Source organism: Folsomia candida, unplaced genomic scaffold (assembly GCF_002217175.1).
Source record: "Folsomia candida strain VU population unplaced genomic scaffold, ASM221717v1 Fcan01_Sc046, whole genome shotgun sequence".
Lineage (NCBI taxonomy): Eukaryota > Metazoa > Arthropoda > Collembola > Entomobryomorpha > Isotomidae > Folsomia > Folsomia candida.
In genome coordinates this window covers 857636-880373 of record NW_019091238.1, presented here as the reverse complement: position 1 = coordinate 880373, position 22738 = coordinate 857636, and the positions used below count along the sequence as shown (strand labels likewise).

The window sequence follows — 22738 nt, the reverse complement described above, 5'->3', positions numbered from 1 at the left end:
GACTTAACTGCCTTGGTCACAATTGTGATTCCGAGTTGAAATGAAATTTTTCCGTCCGGTTATAACATTATCACCACCGGTATCAAAATCATCATAACTCGGATTCAACATTGTAACCAAGGCGGTTAAGCCATATATTCACACCGGCGGTGTTGATTCGACAAATTTTTGTTTTAGTGATGTGTAAGAATTCGGCGTTTTTTTATGACGTAATATATGCACGTTCCCTGGCGAGGTTTTTTTTCGTTTACATGTGTGGAAATTTTATGGGAAAAAAGTATGTACATGGCGAATGATAACCTTGAATGAAACATGTGTCATAATTTAAGACTAGTTTTATAAGGGAGTGCTTTTGGGGAACGTGCATATATTATGTCATCAAAACAGTGGGCGCGTGGTCTTTGGTTGTACTCATGCCAACATTAACATGAGAAGGATATGGATGAGGTGGGCGATTTAAAAAATCTGAGTGTTTTTTTTAATCACGGAATATATGAACGTTCCCTTACATGTAAGACGAGAATCCTCCTCATTTACCCACCATCGTGGGAATTTTGGGTTAATGAGACAGGAAAGCGAGTTGGAACTTCATATGTAACAAATTACCATAATTACGATGTATTGGTCTGTAATTAAATACATCTGTAAAAAGGCATCGAGGAGGAACGCTTAAAAATAATGTTAGCGTTTTGAAATATATTTGATGTTAACTTTCCGGGAAGTAAATATTTAAATGCAGTAATAATGTGTACGTATTTATGTACTTGATTAGGAGTAAGTTTACTCTTGATTTTGTATACATATTTAGTGTGCAGTTTAGGTTTCAGGAGTGTGACATTACTTTTAAATACCCTGAAGTGCACTTTCTACTCTAAATTAAACAAACTTTACAGGCCAACGTTCCTTAATTGGGAGTGTATGTATGTACCTCCGGTTCTAATGGAGAACATTATTTTTAAGTTTTTTTAACAGTCATATATGTATAAGTTTTATTATTGTTATTTCCAAGATATCATTGCACACAAAATTTATTTCGAAAAAGCGAAACGACCTGATAAGTGTCTCTATCTGAATTTTTAAAAAATCTTCTAATTGTCGTCGTCCTAAAGGTAAACAATCTCATCCAACTCTCGTCCTGCTGGGAGGGAGAGATCCTAAAATCGAGGCCACATTTTTGCGCGAAACTGCGATACTTATTCTGCGAATGAGAAATATAATATATATCGTATTTTCAAGTGTGTACGTACATATGTACATACATAGTTTTGTAAGTAGGTATATTCCCACGCAAGCTTTTCCGCCTCGTGACTAAATATGTACATAGCGATGTCGTGTATTTTTTTTAGATTTAAAAACTGTTTGCATACGTGCCTACATACACACCAGAACTCGGCAGATATCGGATACTGGTACATAAATATTTATGCAGATATGTCTGGGAGCACAACTGGAGTCTTGTGATTATCCTGTAGTTAGGATTATTTACATATTTAGTTGGGAATAGTAGTTAATTGATTCTACTCACACACATAAGTGGAACAAGAGCAATGTCAGTGTCGCAGGTTTAAAATGTTTATTCAAGAGAGAGAGATGATTAACGTAATTTTGCAATTACTTATGAAATATGAATTATGATAAAATGATTATGATGAAAAACTTTGAAATAGCGTGATCGTACTGCAGCGAACGTGAATGGGTAGTGATTTAATTTCTAAGATGGCAATTTGTCGCCGACTTAAGTGGAACGTCATTGTGGGTATTTGCTGCTACATACATACATACATACACAGATCACCTTTCATGTACTTTTCATAGAGTGGCTTATTTGGAAATGATACTTTGTGAGGGTGCCCATCCCTACGGTATTTTAGTATCAGGGCACTTAGTACATACGTGCACATGTGTTTTAAAGTTTTTTAGCGTACACTTATTATGACTTTACAGATACGTATTTATAACACGCATTTCTAGTCATTTTACAATTATTTCCGTTTTTTGGAGATACCAAGCAGTTTTTGGGTGATTGAATTCTAGTTTGTGGGGTAGTTGTGAAGCATAATTTGGAGTTGCACTGGTTTTTCGAATCTTATGTTCTAAGCAGTAGGAGTGGAGATTTCCGGTATTTTAAGAGTAAACTACCACTAATATAATTGCTTTAACATGTCTAAACGCCCCATATTTTGAACGTAGAGTTCTCCTGTTTAACCCCTTGCCCGAAGCCGTTGTTAAAATTCTCTCTACATGATCAAACACATGACGACTCGATCCACCACGAACTGCCAGATAACTAATGCCGTACTTTTATCGAAAAAACGCCCATCCGCCATTTTTAGCTGATACGGCGAACATGATTTCATCACCCGGCGGAACCAACGGCTGCCCCCTTTTGGCATCTTTTTCCTGTACTCAAACATCTCGAGGGAGGCAATGCATGGAACAGCTAATAGTTTAAAATGGACGTGAATTAGTGCCGCTCCATCGATGCAGATGAGACTGAAATAGGTAAATATTTCCAGCGGAAGGGTCCCTGCTAGTCGAATGACGCTGTAGAGCGCGATCACTTCGCAAACCAACCACGCCCCAAGGAGTAGCTGCATCAAGGGAAACTTCCAAAATAAGTTCGTCAGAACTTGAAGGACTTGAACTTCACGAAATCCTACGATCCCATCTTCAATTCCTATCTTCAGTTCGCTATTACGTCAAATAATCTCAATTCATATTATCATTATGGACTAACTACACAAGTAGGATCGTTAATTACTCGGGGATAAAAGCTTAGTGCACTTTACCTCATGATCGCGTCAATCCTGAATTTTGCCGCCATCCCAGGATACACCAGGGCAATCCACCCAATCCCAAGATATATCCCAAGTATAAATATCCAGTAGTAGTACTCGACCAGCGCGAAAAAGATTTTAACACCGAAATTGACTTCTCCTAACGAAGCCCAACTCGGGCAATTTTTCGTCACCAAGGATACCGATAAGAATGACAGACACGGCCGCAGGAGAGACGCAGCCAAATAAAGGAACGGTAGGAGGAGACAGGTCCCCGTTGGGCATGCTGTCAAGCCGAGGAGTAGATTGGTCACGTAACCTTCTCGTCCCTGACACCACTTAATTTCCATATGGAACGGAAAGGTGAGCAGCGGCTTCATCCTGTTAGCTCGCAACCTGGACAAGATGACAATTACCAGAGTATATGCGGCCAAAGAATCGTAGTAAAACTGGACAATCTTCCTTCACGGTTAGGTCCTTTCTTCCTTAAAGTTTTAAAGTTTTAAAGAAATTGTTTTTGAATTTTCGTCATATCGGAATGGTAGAAATGAACATCTCAAACCCATTCGGTAACTTCGGCGGCAAGATCTGTGAATAAATTAGTATATGTGGAATTATTTAATTGTCTCCGTCATATTAAAATTTTGACCAACTTACAGTATGGGCAGAAAGTCATTACACCCTCATACTTTTTCCACTAAAAGCATGATATTGTTCAAGAAGCTTGAGGAGATGAACTGCAATTTTGCACAATAACTTACCATGATACATGGTTTCCGGAACCATACTTTGAATGACGGCGTATGACAAGCAACGACACGGTGGAATTATATCCAAAATTACGACCGGAAAAAAGTCTTTACACCCTTTGACTTTTTGGTACTTTTAGTGTAATTTTTAAAAATATCCTCTTAAATCGATCTTCACCCACAAGGTGATGTATTATTCTTTGAAAAATAACATTTTGCTAATGCTGAACTATTTGTCTGCTACCGATATTAGCTCATAATCACTCAAAAACACCTTAGCCCCGTCTTTGGGCAAAAAGTCTTAAATTTTGATGATAAAAGGCGTCGATACCAAAGAATTTCCGATTAGCTACCTGTTAAGAATTGTACAGTTGCCAGAATAGTCCAGAGCTGCAAAAAATTGGGATGGTATGGAATTGAAAAGTTTTTTCGTAGGCATAGATCAAACGCCGATGGACGGATCACGGCAAATTCTCCAGAAACAAAATCCTTCACGGTTATCTTCATCAAAAATTCACTTGGAAACTAGGGAAGAATATAGTCTTCGAGTTTCTGTTCGAATTCGTAAGAATAGGATCGGTTCAGGTAGATTTGAATAGCCAGCAACATGGAGAGATCCATTTCTCCCCGAGGCCTATATTGCAGGCAGCCATAAATGAGCTAAAGAGCATCACAATTCGACGGCTCGAGGTTAGAAACTCCTGATATTGTTCGGCGACGTCAACATCAACCGGTTAGGTTCAAACGGGAACAGTGGAATATGGATTCTACAAACAGACACTGACAAAACCAACCACCATAACCTTAACTTTAAGGAAAGGGGTGGACATCGAAAGGTTTGGGCGTCACGCCGTGGATGGGCGCCAGACATTTTGATGCAGTCGAGACAATGATGGACTCCAACTACTAGTTCGACGTTCTGGGTTGGAATTAGATGGTGACGAGAGGAAATAACCATTGGGGACTCATTTAATTTTCAAATATGAAAGTTGTCCTAGGCACTAATCAAAATTATTGGAGATTTTGTTTCTAACAAAGGAGATTGGACAGTTGGATTGCCCTACATAATAAACTAATAGCATGCTAATTAATATTTGTGGGCAACGGTGAAGCCTAAAATTGCTTAGCAGACGCTATCAAACCTCAAACGGCTGGACGTCGCCATAGCGCTTGAATTTTAGATTTTGACCACCTCCTTCGATAGCTAATTTTTTAAGTCGATGTCAAAGTGTGTCCTTATCTTCCACAAGGACCAAGGTCGACATCCCAAATGCCAATTTGACTGGTATTTAACACAGAAAAGCTTTGAACAGTTTTTTCATTAAACTTGAATAGGGGTATAAAGACTTTTTTCCGGTCGTATTTTTGGATATAATTCCACCGTGTCGTTGCTTGTCATACGCCGTCATTCAAAGTATGGTTCCGGAAACCATGCATCATGGTAAGTTATTGTGCAAAATTGCAGTTCATCTCCTCAAGCTTGTTGAACAATATCATGCTTTTAGTGGAAAAAGTATGAGGGTGTAATGACTTTCTGCCCATACTGTACTCTATATAGCTTGCTGAATAACGGGCATCTTTATGGGTGAAAAGATGCAACGTCTTCGCGAAAGATATCCAATCCCCCAAGAGGTTTTTGACAAATGAGACTAACCGATCAATTGCATCCATTATGAAATAGAAATGCGTGGCTTACAAAATTTGTGGAAAAATACGCCACTGCGAGAATTATGATCAAGGAAAATCCAAAAGTATAGTGGACACTGAGCAAATTTCAGTGCCTCCATTTTATACCAGATGAACTTTCCTCAACTTGTAAGATAATATACAGGTTGTCATGTAACCTACTGCCATCATTATAATTGTTATGATGGTGCATCGGGTAGAAAGTAGAATTATTTCACAATTAACCTATTTCCAAGAATCTAAATTGTTTTGACAGCTGGATATATATTGACATGTCCGCAAATAATTACGATTCCAATATGGACAAGTTTATGTTAACAGGACATAAAGATCAATCTGTGCAAAACATGGTTGAAATAATAATATTATTATATTAAAATATCAAATATTGTAGTCGCAGTGGTTAAGAAATGGCCCACCTTGAAGGGTTCATGGGGCATGTGGTTTATAAAATAATTGGCATACATAATAATTGCCTACATTTGGTCCTTATGGTGAAATTGTTATATAATTATCCATGTCCCCATTTATATATTTGTTTGCCCTGTTCTTGATCCATTTATGTGGAACTTTGTAACTGTATGTAAGGAAGTAGTTGTAATCGAAGTTCAGGTTAACTGATTAGGCAATTGTTGCAGTGTACATAACTCTCCCGGTGGCGAGCTAAATAATTATTGGACGAAAGCAATTTACCAGGTCAAGTATTTACTAAGGGGTGAAAACCCCTTTATAAGATCGTTATGTCCGTCCGTCTGTCTGTCTGTCTGTCTGTCTGTCTGTAGCTCCGATAACTTTTGAACGGATTCGAATTTCGACATGCGATTTTCGCCAAAGTGTTTCTAATTTTTAAAGTACCGATGAGTTCGAAGATGGGCTTTGTAGGTCATACGGTCACGTCGCCACGGTGATGACGCCAACGGTCAAAAGTGTCGAATTTTTTGTTTCCACCGTTCTAGACTTATTTTTGGACGGGGATTTCAGAAATCGCCATCATTTCGACGTGCGATGACCGTGTGACCGTGTAGACGACGCCAAGTCGAAAATTGTCAAATTTTTTGTTGCCAACGTTTTAGACGTATTTTTGAGCGAGGATTTCAGAAATTGCCATCATTTCGACGTGCTACGACCCCATGACCGTGTGGGAGGTGTCGAATGTCGAAAAATTACTTTTGTTATGTGGGGTGTCTTTTGAAAGGTATGGTCGTGTACGTTCAAAGTACGCGGGTGGGCTATCGAAATGGGGCAAAATGAGACTTGGGGTGATGTGATACAATGACGGGAAAGTGCTGAAAGACGTTGTGGGCGTGCCACAAAGACAATTCCGTGTGTTTTCACCCCTTTGCTACACTCCGTTTGCAACGGTTTATTATTTCGTGTTTCAAACAAGACATTAACGAAATTTTGTTAGTGTGTTCGAGGCAATTAAATATGGAAGCATATTTCACAGTGTGTTAATAACCAGCCTTGCCAGCTCGGTTATAATTAGACAACATCCACAATATTTCCAAAATGGGGGGAACGTTTATTTGCAATGTTTTCGAGTAAATGAGCGCAAAAGAATTAAGAAATTTTGAACTACATGTGTATGCTAATCTAATATGTTGGCAGACACCAAATACGTAGGAGTGGGGACATATGTATAAATAGTGTGCAATAACTTCCAGAGATTTAACTGAAATCACTGCTCGTTAAGCACTTCTGAACTTACCTTCAAGCTTAAATTTAAGATAATCTTAAATTGCTACATACACATACAAATGTCCTTCTCGTGTTAACGTTGATTGGATATCAGTGAATGTTTGACCATTACATAAAATTATGCATCGGTGTAATCTTCGGCAATGTTTCTATTGTGTACTTCAGAACTGAATAAGAGAATTGATGCTGCATAAATACTGCTGGTGGTGCTCACCGGCAAACCATAACTTCTCAAATGTCCATGCGGTCATGGGTACATTTTTTAAGTTACATTTTTTGAAGTCAACGTTTACAATAAGGTTTATTGATGTGCCACTTGAATCTCTTCACTATTTAAACGTTTTGTTTACGCCTCTTGTTTTCGATCATTTTTTGGAATATTCCCATCCATAAGCGGTCACGTATTAATTAATTAGACTCAGAAAAATGAATAGAACGTCTAGCACCCTGTCGTCCGCAAGCTAATTTTTTATGGTAGTTAAGAAATTTAAGATGACAGTAGAATATATTAAATTTGAGTTACTAAATAGCGAAAATTCAATTTTTTAAAATTTTTCAAATTTTATAATTGAATTTGTGCTGCTTAAAACAAATTTTAAGCTTATGTATACCTTCTCAAAATTACATGACACCCAGTGATTTAAATAAGTTGGAAAAGTTTTTAAATTTTTCTGCGGATTTAAATTCTCGGCGAAATTTCGAACATATAATTTCTATTGTTTCATTAATAACTTTATTTCAGTGTTGCTTAATTACTTGAGTTTGTAATTAATTACTAATTACTTAATTACATCTGACGTGAAAAAGTAATTAATTACTCAATTACCAATTACATCAGTCGGGTAATTAACTACAATTACAATTACTTCTATCAAAAGTAATTAATTACTTAATTACAAATTAATTACGTTTTTTATATAATCATGTGATGGCACAATGCTGGAAGTATGGTACACTCGCCCACTGTAAATTAGCATTAATTAATACAGAGAACTGATATATAATCAGCGGCCGCGGAAGAGTGGGGACAGCAGGGCAGTTTCCCCAAGAGTATGTACTCCATATTCGCATCATCCAGCCCTCCTATTATGAAACCCTGTCTACTCTCGGCAATACTGTCCCCCGATGTCCCCACTGCTTCCGCGGACAATGTCGACCTCAAATATGAGATACATCCACTGGATATTGTACGTTATAGGTAAACTATCAAAAAAATATGCCATTGCAATATATGGTGAATTAGTTGAAGAGTATCTAGAGGTGAGCCGGGTTTCGGGTAGAGTTTTGATTTTATCGGGATTTTCAAACATTTTAGTTTGTGGTTTTCCAAAAAAAAATCCCAAATTTTTCCATTGCTCGCGTACGGGTTATACATATGTATATATTCAAGTTATTAAGAGGAAACACCGTTTTTCAATGTTTCTCGGTCTGTCCGTCCGTGTCTGTGACAATTTTCCATCGGATGCATAGGAGAAAGTATGGTACTATTATCGGGGTGAGGTTGAATGATAGAAAATGACGGGAAAGGAGTGGAAGACAAAGTGGGGGTATCACGAGTAAAATTCCCCTTAGTTTCATCCCTTTGCTACATACGTTTCGTTAAAAAACGGTTTATTGATTTATCTACGAAACAGTGAGTTTGTTTTAAGCTTATTAATCACGCTGATTTACGTTCATTATTCAAGTCAAATTTTAACTGTTAACCGAAAGCGAAATCGACTACGTACATAAGGTGAATGTTTTTTTTAATTTCGGGTTTGGGACCGCTTGGATTTTGATTACTTGGACCCATCTTGGACCCCGCCTCAGCTCTACACGTGTGCAAAATAAGTTTGTCAAGTGTAATTGCGAAATTTGTACTCTGTCCTCCGAGCAGTAGACCACGATCAAAATAAATTTATCAAAGACATCTAAATTAGACATGCACCGAGTACTCGGCGCTGCCGAGTAGTCGGCAGGTTTTGGCCATCCTCTCACTACTCGGCCGAGTATTTCTTGCATTTTTAAACATCCAATACCACGCTTATTTTCTGAAGCTGGGTTAGTTTACGAAGATGATTGATTAAGACTTTCTCCTGAAACTGCTCAAACATTAATTTTTTAACACCACAACTTGCCACATCTCGAATTCTTAAATTAATCGCGTCACGTCTGTATATTTGTTGTGTACATACTTCGGTATTGGGTTATTAGCTCCAGTGCTGTTCACGAGCTGTTATCGAGCCGTTTTTGAAACCTCCAGTGTGGGTTAAATAAAATTTTAGCCGGGTTCGCTTAATTTTTTCAGTTGAGAGAACAATTCCAGGCACTACGTGCAAGAATTTGGGATCGTAATTTGTTACCGTTTTTCATGGGCATAGCACTAAAGGGTGGAAAACTGTCGAGCCGAGCTGGCGGCTCGGCTCGACAGTTTTCCACTCTTGTCCTAGAAATTCAGCCAGATTGGGGCACTGACATAAATTGATATTTGTTCATGCGGTAGCTGGAATTGTTCTCTCAACTGAAAAAATTAAGTCAACTCGGCTAAAATTTTATTTAACCCACACCGGAGGTTTCAAAAACGGCTCGATAACAGCTCGTGAACAGCACTATAGCTCACGAGTAGCTCGGGAGCTATTGAATTCCTCTTGTCCGTCTGTCTGTGCGCCAGTCCGTCTGTCTATCCATCTGTCTGTAAATTAGTTTTTTGCATCAATTGATGCAGCTGAAAAACACCCTGCTTCATTATTTTTGGCCTGAGGAGCACCATTGGTATCGAACAATCCGTGCCGCAAATGGTGCGAATTAATTTTGCAAATAGATGGAGAAAGAGCTATGTACAGTTTTGGAATAAGTAGCACCTTTAGTATCGAATAATCGGTTATCTAAACTGATGCGAAACAATTGGGAGAATCGCTACAAAATGCACCAAAAGTGCAGAATAACGGGAAGAAATAGTTTATAAAAATTGGCACAACGATTTCATGGATTTGTGGCGAAATTATGTACAAATTAGATATTTAGTTTCTCGCCTTATTCTACACTATTGGCATGACTATTGTGTATCTATTCTTTTGGATTATTACACCAATGGTGCAAAACTGTATAACAGTTATGCACTTATCTTCTTGACTTATTCAACACCTTTGGTGCTAGGTCATATCAAATAGTTTTGATAGGGTGAGCTACTTTTAATGTTACCACGGTTTATTTGTTTGGCAAATTGTTTAATGTAAATGAAATTTTGAAAGTTTTATAACATAAGCAGTTTCCCGTTTATAGAATAATAGAGTTAGTCTTTAATTGTTAAGCAGTTCTGAGGCCTGTGGTACTTAATAAATTGTTGATTCTTTTGACAATTTACCGATGACCGAGCCTAGCTCGATAGTCGGTTGCCGAGCTTTGCTCGGTGCTCGGAAAAGCCCAGCAGAAACGAGTACTCGGCAAAAATATAGCCGAGTGCTCGGTACTCGGCCGAGTCGACTTTCTCGGTACTCGGTGCATGTCTAATCTAAATGCGTCTTATGTTTGAATGGGATGCTGAAATCTGGACTCTGTCCTCGCATCGGACCAGGACAAAGAAAGTCTTCAGAGACGAATGAAGGTGGTCTTATTTTTGGGGACGATGCTGACATGATTTGCATACATACGTACATACAGTAAGCAAAAGAATAGATCGTACCTATACGTATTTTTAATTGCGATATGAAACCGCCCACTTAGAGCTTCAGTTCCCTGCACCCTGTTGTATAAACTCATTGGCGAATAATTCCTCGTCGCCGATTTTTAAGGTCACCGCCCTGTCACAGGTCAGCATTTTTTTACCAATTCAAAATGAGAGGCCAAAATGAAAACTCCACGGATAATTTTTTTTGGACTTTCTAGTATTTTTTATTAGTTGCGGAAAGGCTTCACAAAAAAATGAGCTATCATATGACCCTGTACGATTTTTTTGACGCCCACAGGAATTTTTCACCATGGACAGTTTTGAGGCTAAAATCGTGACCGTGGCAAAATTCAAAGAATTGAAATATACAAAAACACATATTCGATGTTCAGATGTTTCTGTTATCCAATTCCTGTCCAAAAAAAATTATCCATGTAGTTTTCATTTTGGCCTCTCATTTTGAATTGGTAAAAAAATGCTGGCCTGTGACCGGGCGGTGACCTTAAAAATCGGCGACGAGGAATTATTCGCCAATGAGTTTATACAACAGGGTGCAGGGACCGCAGCTCTAAGGGGGCGGTTTCATATCGAAATTAAAAATACGTAAAGGTACGATCTATTCTTATGCTTACTGTAAATATGTACATGAATGCATTACTTATGTAAGTGTAACTAACAATGCGGAGGTGTGAGGTGGTTATCACAAATTTGAATGAGACCACTTCAGTTGGATAGTCCAGCTCAATAATATGGAGGTTTGGTTTATCATTTTTCTGAATGCGCAGATTTAGCAAAGTTATCGGAGTTTAAGTTGGCGAAAACGCTTGACTTTTGACTGCGAAAAGCGATATGTTCGTTCCCCTCACGCTCGCTTCCTCTAGCGGCCGCGTATATTTTCCTCGCTGGGGGTCATTGGTTTTCATGCAACCTCATCATTCCTCTCATTTTAAAGTTAAATTAATTGCTCTCAAAAATAAGATCTTATTTATCAGTTTAGTGCATGGTATAAAATATATTTTTACAAGTTACATAAATTAGACTAGGCCATGCGAATATTTTAAAAAATTACCTTCGAAAAAATAGCCAGATTGTGATCGTGAATGGACAATGAATTATTTATTCTCAACTGTAAATATCAATTATCGAACGGGGTGTTTATACAGGTTATTATTTGATTTGTATGGCAAAAGTCGTAACCGATTTCAACCGAACGACAAATCGCACCTCGAATTTCTCCCAATACATTTAAATTTGTCGAATTTACAAATGTCGTGAAATTGCAGTTGGTTGGAAAGTAAATTTATCGACTCCATTATTTGAAATTGTAACATAAAACTAAACAAAACGCAGTAAAACTATGAGAAAGTGGTGAATAGAAAAAAAATATAGTGAAAACCAATGACCTCTAGCGAGGAAAATATACGCGGCCGCGAGAGGAAGCGGGCGTGAGGGGAACGAACATATCGCTTTTCGCACAGTCAAAAATCAAGCGTTTTCGCCAACTTAAACTCTGATAACCTTGCTAAATCTGCGCATTCAGAAAAATGATAAACCAAACCTCCAGATTATTGAGCTGGACTATCCAACTGAAGTGGTCTCATTCAAATTTGCGATAACCATCTCACACCTCCGCATTGTGAGGAAAAGTTATTAAATTAAATTTATAGATTGCAGCAGGCATGATGCATTTTTACAAACTATTTATGAGATTGACCTGGAGGTCAAGATAAGCCGAGCTTGGTGTGTGATCTTTCTGTGTACTTCTTGGTACGTAAATATGTACGCGTCAGTCTTGCTGTCACGGCACGTGGAAATTTTTATGCATATTTGCTCAAATGCAGTGTTTCGGGTGCAAGTAACCACTTGCAAGAAATAACCGCAAGAAAATGGTTTCTTGCAGCTATTTTTACACGCAAGAAATGCAAGGTGCAAGAAACTCCTTCCCGCCGCTGTAATTCTTAGGTCGCGTCGCTAGAGGGCGCTGTGTTTCTTGCATTTCTTGCAGTTTCTTGCAACTTGCATTTCTTGCGTTTCTTGCTTTGCAGTGCAAGAAATTAAGCAAACTTGCAAGAAACGAAACACTGCTCACATGATATGGATGGGGACATATGTATATATTTGCAAACATTTCGTAAAAATTTTCTTTGCCAGGGTTCAACCACTCCGATGTTACCCGCTTGAAGATAATACATATATAACCCTTTTCAAAAATAAATACACTCTAAATTTTAAATTAAGTAGACTAAAGTAAATTCAGAGTATAATTAACTCGATAAAAAGTAAATTTTACTCAGGATTAAGAATAGTTCACCAGACAAGGGAAGGCGTGGCGTCAAACTTAAAAATCTGCATTTTAGACCAATTTCAAACCTGGAAGTTTTGCAATTCTGTGTTTCAATTTTGCAAAATTTTGTGCTTAAAATGATAACAAAAAGTCGAAATTTTAAGGACAAAGAATAATTTTTGTTTTGAATTTTTGAGCTACTTTTACGATTTTTTGGACGAACCTCTACGAAAATTGGGAGATTTTGCAAAAAAATGAAAAACTATTGTTTTTACAAAGTTACATTGCACTCAAAAGTTAAACTCTTCATCATGATTTTAGTCAATAAGTACGGAAATATTCGTCCAGGATTTTAAAATTTATGGCGGTTCAAAAAAATTAAAACAAACTGGCGAATATGGCGCCACACTGCGGCTCCAAATCTAAGTTTTACACGAATGAAAATATGAATCGATCCTTCATCTTTCGCTATGGTGGATTCTAAAAAAATATGCTAGGTACCTTGGACGCGTCAAGCTGTATGTATGTAGGGAATCTTCCCTTGTTATAAATGATAAGATAAATTTACTACGAGCATTATATCCATGCAATAAATTAGTCAGGAATGCAATCAAATGTCTATTTCTAATTAGAAAATCAGGACTGAGGATCATTCTTTTCATTAAGGATGAAAATTTCAGCGCAATCTCGCACCAAAAAAATACTTGACTTTTGAACGGAGAAAATTGTGGTGAAATTGATTATATTTTCAGTTAGATTTAGATTTAAGACAATAATTACGGAGATATGTACATATGTATTTTATGTACGACTTAACTATACAGGAATTTATTTGTTATGCAATTCCACAATGGATGCATACAAATATAAATGATTTAAAAATTGTATTCTCATATCAATATAATAATCGAATTTCTCATGGTTAGTCTGACACCAAAAAAATTTAAATGTCGGTGTGTTAGTTGGTATTTGTCATGGCCATCTCTGCTTCCCACTGATGGAGTATTCCAATCTTTAGGAGAGTGTGATGGTGGTCGGGACCCCAAACGGTTTTATCAAGTGTGACTACTTCCCTCATAATTTGCAATGCCTCCTCTCTATTTCCTGCCTTCCACAGACAATACGATAAGATGGTCATAGTACCAAGTGTTCTCCAGTGTTCTTCACCATATTTTGTTTTATATGACATATATTCCTCTCGTAAGATGGTTACAGCTTCTGAATGTTTGCCAGCCATCATTAGTCTACAGCCTGTCATAATACCCCTATGTTTCTCAAGTGGTGAGGCACATTCATCACCCTTGGCACCACTGCTATGTGCAATCGCTTCTTGTTTCTCTGGTTTCTGCACTAATTTTTGTAAAGGCTTTTCAAAATCAAGTGAGTCCGAACGTATTGATTGGTTTAAAAACATGCTCAACATCGGTGACAAATTGTCAAAAATGTTTTCATCTGATTTGCCCACAATCACACGTAAGTAAACTTTCGCTACGAAAATACACCTTTCTATTTCTTCTGAAAATCTTTCATCGGACATTTCGTCTCTTGTCCGTGTGGCTAACATCGTCTCGAACATGTCAATGGCATCCTGGTACTTCCCAATTTCGCGCAAAGCCCATCCAATATCAAACTGTAGTCGACGAGCGAGTATACTTTCTTTCCCTAACAGAGTAGATAGTAAATCGTAGTTTGTTTTTGCAAATGCCACCAACTCAGTGACCATGTTAAGTTCTATCATACGAGAAAAGATTTGGTGGGGCATGTATCTTTTGCTAAAAACTGCTCTCTCTTTATCATGATTTACTATAGACTCCCAAATGCTAATAATGTGTCGCAATTCTGGCGCTGTTGTGTTTTCCAGCTCAACAATGGGGATGAGAATATACCCTCCAGCATATTTCGAGTCTATCTTGGCTATTTTTTGAACAATTCGATGAACGGAAACCACCTCGTAATCCACGCTGATTAAGGAAAGTTCTTGAAGTCTGGTTAAGCCATCCTTAAAATATTTCAAGCGTATGCACTTGCTGTCGTCCACGAGTTTTTCAACTTTGTCTAAAATGTCCGGCCATTGCATAGGGCGGCCAGGCTTCCCTAGGACATATTGGCCCACCAGTTTGTGCAGATATTGAACCTCAATTCCATCTGGCCTAACCAGACAGAGTACATCCATTATTTGCTGACTCATTTCACCCTGAGGTCCATCTGTCTCTCGGATATATTTCATTGTTTTGTTGACAACGATGTAGATCGTTTCATCGTAATATAACTTCAACTTGTACTTCACAGGCTCTTCTTTATCCTTGTTAAATTCGGCAATATAGTCAGAAATCTTGTACCCTTTTCCTGCAGTGGAACAATTTTGCTGAGCACGAATATAAGCCACGGCCTGTGCACATGCTAAGGCATGATTTCCCAACATTTTACAAAGTAGCTGGACATCTGCATGGTCGACATTTTTAAGGGCATTGTGTACCAGCTTATAAGCATCTTCATCGGACAAAGATTTTAGCTTGAGTTGCTCCGTTACTCCATGCAGAATTTTAGCACATCGGGTAGTAATTAGCACGGATGCTGATAAATCTGTGAATTCTTGGACCACTTCAGGAAACCCATCGTACTCAGAATCAACGTTATCAATCACAACAAGCCAAGGGAATTTTTTGGGTAATAACTTGGCTCCAATATTTTTTATAAGTTTGTTTGCTGGGATGCGTTTTCCATAGCAGTCTTTCAGCTGCAAGTCAAGTCGTTCCGCATATTCGGAGATGGAGGTGACGAGTTGATCATAAGTGTCACCTTGGAACCAGGTCACAATTTGGGACGAGTTTTCTTCTTGAATTCGTTCTACAAATTTTTTGCAAAGTTGACTCTTGCCTTGACCCCCCATTGCGCTGGTAACTACACAGGTCCTCTTTTCCTTGAAGTAATCCTTAAGCTGTACAATTTCGTCTTCCCGTCCTACGAATGTCTTAATTGGAGGGCTAATGTTGAACGATTTGTCTTCTTGGGATATATCGATGGAATTAGTTGGTTGTTGCTTTGGAGGAGCTACGATTTGAGTTTTCGGATCACCAAGTTTCAGGATATACTCTGCAAGGCAAACAACATCATTTCAGTATTTTATTATAGAATAAAAAATATGTATGTCATCCTTATGCAATACATTTACACTCTTAGAAATCCAGTATTAGAATAATCCCAAGGGCTAATCATTTGTGACTCTGCAAAAGTGGAACTGATAAGCAATACCGTGTATTAATACAAAGATCGGTATTAAAGTTTTACCATCTCGGTAGCAATATTTTTACGGACCGGTATAATTTTCATACCAAGCTGTGGCAACTTTAATACCGAGAATGCAACACCTGCGTGACTATACAAGATTTCTAACAGTGCAGATGAACTGAAGACCGATGTCAGGCTAACTTCACACGGCATTTTATAAAATATCAGTTGGTCTAGTGCTTATATTTTATTGTTTTAACAATCCGACAAATTTGGATAACAGTTGTTTTTTAAAATATAAAAATTGTGTTAAGGTTCTTATAATTTGAATAGCTAACCAACATTACACTAATCTCTCTAATACTTCAATTAGTACAATCCCTCGAATTGAATTATTACTTATGATCATGCAGGGAAAATATGTGTTACCTGCCAATCTCAAAAAGTTCATCTCTTTCAGAATCTCTCCAAGTTTTCCGAGCGTGGCCGCTTCACCGTCAATTTCGACCCAGTTATCGATTATAGCTTTAAATACATCGTAACTCGTGGCAACTCCAAGCTTGTAGCTTGACAGAACTTGCACAATTTTGACTTCCGGAATACGCAAGGTATTAATAAGACGGGCGCAGTCACGAAGAAGATGAGCATCTTTTTCTAGTACGTCAACCACCAAATGGCTGGAAACGTTACAACTGGCCATTTTAGTGACCTGTAAAATAAATATTTATACATGTAAATCCTGAATTCCTCACCAATACTTAGCACGCACAATGGAGCCAATTTTCAAGATATACACTGTGTAAAGAAAATTTCGCCCCATACGTTTTTTGCGCGAGTTTCATCGTTCAAACAGCTATATTTTTTTTGACAAACGGTTTCGCGATTCGATTTTTTTAGACAATGAGACCAGTTGTTAAGCAATCACGAGCAGCAACTCGCAGCAAGATCCAAGTTCTACACGAAGAGGGATATGGCCCCATGCAAATTATGCCGGTAGACTAACAAAAGCCAGCCCTACAACAGAAAACATGATAAAGAGTTGGATGTACCGAAAACCAGGTAGTTCGGTGAGAAAATGTGCGAAGGCGCTAAACGAGTCCAAACGGTTTTTAAGAAAAGATAAGAAATTAAGCCACCAGCCCGTTCAAAATTTCATTAAAACTACAACATGGGGTAAGACTGCGTTTAAGAGTTCCTGTAAACCACTTCTTAGTGCCAAAAATATTTCTGATCGGGTGAGATTTGGAACTTTTCTCAACGAAAACAGGTACCTGACGGATGGACGGAGAGGTCACGAGAAGCGGTCAAATATTTTGTTTACGGATGAGTTGGTTAGGATGAGACATGGATTGAACTTTGCCCTCAGCCTCATCACCAGAATCTACGCTATAGAACTGAAAAAAGGTCGGATGTCCCTCCCACTTTAATACCGAAAAAAGGACTCAAACTTATGGTTGCTGGTGGGTTCTCTTCGCGTGGAGTCACGGATCTGCACATTGTTCCAGCCGGTCAGACTGTAACCGGAAACTACTACAGGACCCAAATCCTACCTATTTACTCGAAAGCCTTGGACACTAAGGTATTGTTTCCAAAAAAGAAATTGGTCACTTTTCAACAAGATGGTGCCCCAGCTCACACCGCAAATGCCACGATGCACATTTTGGATGGCTGGGACATTACCATATGGGGGAAGGGGGTGTGGCCTGGAAACTCACCGGATTTGAACCCGATAGAAAATTTATGGTCCATACTCAAGGATTCCGTGTATGAAGACCCAAAACCAACGACAAAAGATGCCCTTATTCAAAGATTTAAAAAGTCGTGGAAATCAATATCAAAAACCACTCTGGAAAACTTGGCACATAGTTTCAAAAAACGAATTGAGCCCATGATGAAAGCTAACGGCGGACACACTACATACTGAGATATTATTTTTAAAATACCATTTGGTCATATCTGTATTAGTCGCTGAATAACAATGAGTTTAAGTTGTATGAAAAATATGGGGCGCAATTTTCTTTACACAGTGTACAGGGATTTTTAATCAAGTAATGAGAACAAAATCAAGCCTAAAATAAGCAGTCACGTGAAACTTATCTTTCCATTGAATGGCCCCTTTGAAGTACAATTTGAAGTACAAGGCAGCTGCGTGGCTCTGCCCCCAATGTTTTTCTTCGTAAGGGCCACCCAGCGGAAATATGAGTGTCATGTGACTTCTACATTTGGCTCATCCTTTTCACACAACTCGCTGGAAAATCCCGGTGTAGCTTGAAAATAGGTTCAACTGTCAGAATGAATGGCCTATTTATTTTATGTCGTCAAATTTAATTTATGGTGACGTTAAGGAGTGGCTTCGTTCGTGTCCGGTTTTGTTAACACAATACGTTGCTGTGGGCAGGATTGAGTTTGGTGTCGCAGTCAGTTCTAGATAAGCCCTGCAGACAAGGGTATCATGACAAACATGTCTAGGCTGTGCTTATGTATGATAACCTACCAAATTTTACATGAGCAAATTGAACTTATTGCGACCAGTTAGACTGACTACCCAGTAGAGAATAAACGTTGGCATTACCCAACTTTGAATTGGTTCTTGATAAGGTCTGGTGATACGTAGATAAAAGTTGTCGATTTAAGGATAACCTGATTTATTAAGGGGTGAAAGCCCTTTATAAGATCGTTATGTCCGTCCGTCCGTCCGTCTGTCTTTCTGGCTGTCTGTCTGTAGCTCCGATAACTATTGAACGAAAAGACCTAGAGACTTGAAATTTTGAACGTAAACTCTTAACGTCATGGGACAGGATGAGTTCGAAGATGGACACTGTGACATCGTCACCTGTGACGATGACGTCGTCACGGTGACGAAAAGTGACGAAAAAGTCTCACATTTTAGTTTTGGCTTATGACACATCGTTTTTAACTATTTTTCAACGAGGAATTCGATAATTCATGTCATTTTGTGATTGGACGTCCCCTGTGACGATGACGTCGTCACGGTGACGAAAAGTGACGAAAAAGTCTCACATTTTAGTTTTGGCTTATGACACATCGTTTTTAACTATTTTTCAACGAGGAATTCGATAATTCATGTCATTTTGTGATTGGACGTCCCCTGTGACGATGACGTCGTCACGGTGACGAAAAGTGACGAAAAAGTGTCAAATTTTAGTTTTGGCATGTGACACATCGTTTTTAACTATTTTTGACGAGGAATTCGATAATTCATGTCATTTTGTGATTGGACGTCCCCTGTGACGATGACGTCGTCACGGTGACGAAAAGTGAGGAAAAAGTGTCAAATTTCAGTTTTGGCTTATGACACATCGTTTTTAACTATTTTTCAACGAGGAATTCGAAAATCCATATCATTTTGTGATTGGACGTCACCTGTGACGATGACGTCGTCCCGGTGACGAAAAGTGACGAAAAAGTCTCACATTTTAGTTTTGGCATGTGACACATCATTTTTAACCATTTTTAATGAGGAATTCGAAAATTCATGTCATTTTGACATTGGTCGTCACGTGTGACGATGACGTCGTCACGGTGACGAAAAGTGACGAAAAAGTATCACATTTTAGTTTTGGCATGTGACACATCGTTTTTAACTATTTTTCAACGAGGAATTCGAAAATCCATATCATTTTGTGATTGGACGTCCCCTGTGACGATGACGTCGTCACGGTGACGAAAAGTGACGAAAAAGTGTCAAATTTCAGTTTTGGCTTATGACACATCGTTTTTAACTATTTTTCAACGAGGAATTCGAAAATCCATATCATTTTGTGATTGGACGTCACCTGTGACGATGACGTCGTCCCGGTGACGAAAAGTGACGAAAAAGTCTCACATTTTAGTTTTGGCATGTGACACATCATTTTTAACCATTTTTAATGAGGAATTCGAAAATTCATGTCATTTTGACATTGGTCGTCACGTGTGACGATGACGTCGTCACGGTGACGAAAAGTGACGAAATAGTGTCACATTTTAGTTTTGGCACGTGACACATCATTTTTAACTATTTTTCAATGAGGAATTCAATGGTGACCTCCATTTTGACCTCTGAGGTCATCTAAAGGTCATAGGTCATATGTATGTCAATCTGCACTGAAAATAGGTTCAATTGTCAGAGTGAATGGCCTATTTATTCCGTGGGATGGATTTTTTATTGAAAATAGTATCGAAGTTTCGCACACGGGATTGTTTTACGTTGTTGATATATTACCCACAAATTGGGCACTGTTATACATATGTACCTCCCCGGTTGACATTTTATCATTTAGAGTGTATTTATTAAGTAATGAGTAATTACGGCAACTTACCAAATTTTATGTCGTCAAATTTAATTTATGTGACGTTAAGGAGTGGCTTCGTTCGTGTCCGGTTTTGTTAACACAATACGTTGCTGTGGGCAGGATTGAGTTTGGTGTCGCAGTCAGTTCTAGATAAGCCCTGCAGACAAGGGTATCATGACAAACATGTCTAGGCTGTGCTTATGTATGATAACCTACCAAATTTTACATGAGCAAATTGAACTTATTGCGACCAGTTAGACTGACTACCCAGTAGAGAATAAACGTTGGCATTACCCAACTTTGAATTGGTTCTTGATAAGGTCTGGTGATACGTAGATAAAAGTTGTCGATTTAAGGATAACCTGATTTATTAAGGGGTGAAAGCCCTTTATAAGATCGTTATGTCCGTCCGTCCGTCCGTCTGTCTTTCTGGCTGTCTGTCTGTAGCTCCGATAACTATTGAACGAAAAGACCTAGAGACTTGAAATTTTGAACGTAAACTCTTAACGTCATGGGACAGGATGAGTTCGAAGATGGACACTGTGACATCGTCACCTGTGACGATGACGTCGTCACGGTGACGAAAAGTGACGAAAAAGTCTCACATTTTAGTTTTGGCTTATGACACATCGTTTTTAACTATTTTTCAACGAGGAATTCGATAATTCATGTCATTTTGTGATTGGACGTCCCCTGTGACGATGACGTCGTCACGGTGACGAAAAGTGACGAAAAAGTCTCACATTTTAGTTTTGGCTTATGACACATCGTTTTTAACTATTTTTCAACGAGGAATTCGATAATTCATGTCATTTTGTGATTGGACGTCCCCTGTGACGATGACGTCGTCACGGTGACGAAAAGTGACGAAAAAGTGTCAAATTTTAGTTTTGGCATGTGACACATCGTTTTTAACTATTTTTGACGAGGAATTCGATAATTCATGTCATTTTGTGATTGGACGTCCCCTGTGACGATGACGTCGTCACGGTGACGAAAAGTGACGAAAAAGTGTCAAATTTCAGTTTTGGCTTATGACACATCGTTTTTAACTATTTTTCAACGAGGAATTCGAAAATCCATATCATTTTGTGATTGGACGTCACCTGTGACGATGACGTCGTCCCGGTGACGAAAAGTGACGAAAAAGTCTCACATTTTAGTTTTGGCATGTGACACATCATTTTTAACCATTTTTAATGAGGAATTCGAAAATTCATGTCATTTTGACATTGGTCGTCACGTGTGACGATGACGTCGTCACGGTGACGAAAAGTGACGAAAAAGTATCACATTTTAGTTTTGGCATGTGACACATCGTTTTTAACTATTTTTCAACGAGGAATTCGAAAATCCATATCATTTTGTGATTGGACGTCCCCTGTGACGATGACGTCGTCACGGTGACGAAAAGTGACGAAAAAGTGTCAAATTTCAGTTTTGGCTTATGACACATCGTTTTTAACTATTTTTCAACGAGGAATTCGAAAATCCATATCATTTTGTGATTGGACGTCACCTGTGACGATGACGTCGTCCCGGTGACGAAAAGTGACGAAAAAGTCTCACATTTTAGTTTTGGCATGTGACACATCATTTTTAACCATTTTTAATGAGGAATTCGAAAATTCATGTCATTTTGACATTGGTCGTCACGTGTGACGATGACGTCGTCACGGTGACGAAAAGTGACGAAATAGTGTCACATTTTAGTTTTGGCACGTGACACATCATTTTTAACTATTTTTCAATGAGGAATTCAATGGTGACCTCCATTTTGACCTCTGAGGTCATCTAAAGGTCATAGGTCATATGTATGTCAATCTGCACTGAAAATAGGTTCAATTGTCAGAGTGAATGGCCTATTTATTCCGTGGGATGGATTTTTTATTGAAAATAGTATCGAAGTTTCGCACACGGGATTGTTTTACGTTGTTGATATATTACCCACAAATTGGGCACTGTTATACATATGTACCTCCCCGGTTGACATTTTATCATTTAGAGTGTATTTATTAAGTAATGAGTAATTACGGCAACTTACCAAATTTTATGTCGTCAAATTTAATTTATGTGACGTTAAGGAGTGGCTTCGTTCGTGTCCGGTTTTGTTAACACAATACGTTGCTGTGGGCAGGATTGAGTTTGGTGTCGCAGTCAGTTCTAGATAAGCCCTGCAGACAAGGGTATCATGACAAACATGTCTAGGCTGTGCTTATGTATGATAACCTACCAAATTTTACATGAGCAAATTGAACTTATTGCGACCAGTTAGACTGACTACGCAGTAGAGAATAAACGTTGGCATTACCCAACTTTGAATTGGTTCTTGATAAGGTCTGGTGATACATAGATAAAATTTGTCGATTTAAGGA

At 38.4% G+C, this 22738-nt stretch overlaps 1 protein-coding gene across 6 annotated transcripts; it reads right to left on the bottom strand.

Moving 5' to 3' along the window:
* Window positions 1–13565: 13565 nt before the first annotated feature.
* LOC110861873 lies at window positions 13566–22664 on the bottom strand. Of its 6 annotated transcripts, none has more exons than XM_035845035.1 (5): window positions 22597–22664; window positions 22408–22537; window positions 20391–20520; window positions 16498–16777; window positions 13566–15933 (listed from the first exon to the last, which is right to left on the bottom strand). In XM_035845035.1, exons 4-5 carry the CDS (start codon window positions 16766–16768, stop codon window positions 13799–13801), a joined length of 2406 nt encoding a protein of 801 aa, XP_035700928.1. In that variant the 5' UTR covers window positions 16769–16777; window positions 20391–20520; window positions 22408–22537; window positions 22597–22664; the 3' UTR covers window positions 13566–13798. The 6 variants fall into 6 exon arrangements, with proteins under 6 accessions (XP_035700928.1, XP_035700927.1, XP_035700926.1 ...); XM_035845034.1 differs by adding an exon at window positions 18289–18503 and having other exon boundaries at window positions 22408–22641; XM_035845033.1 differs by having other exon boundaries at window positions 22408–22641.
* Between the last annotated feature and the right edge of the window lie 74 nt (window positions 22665–22738).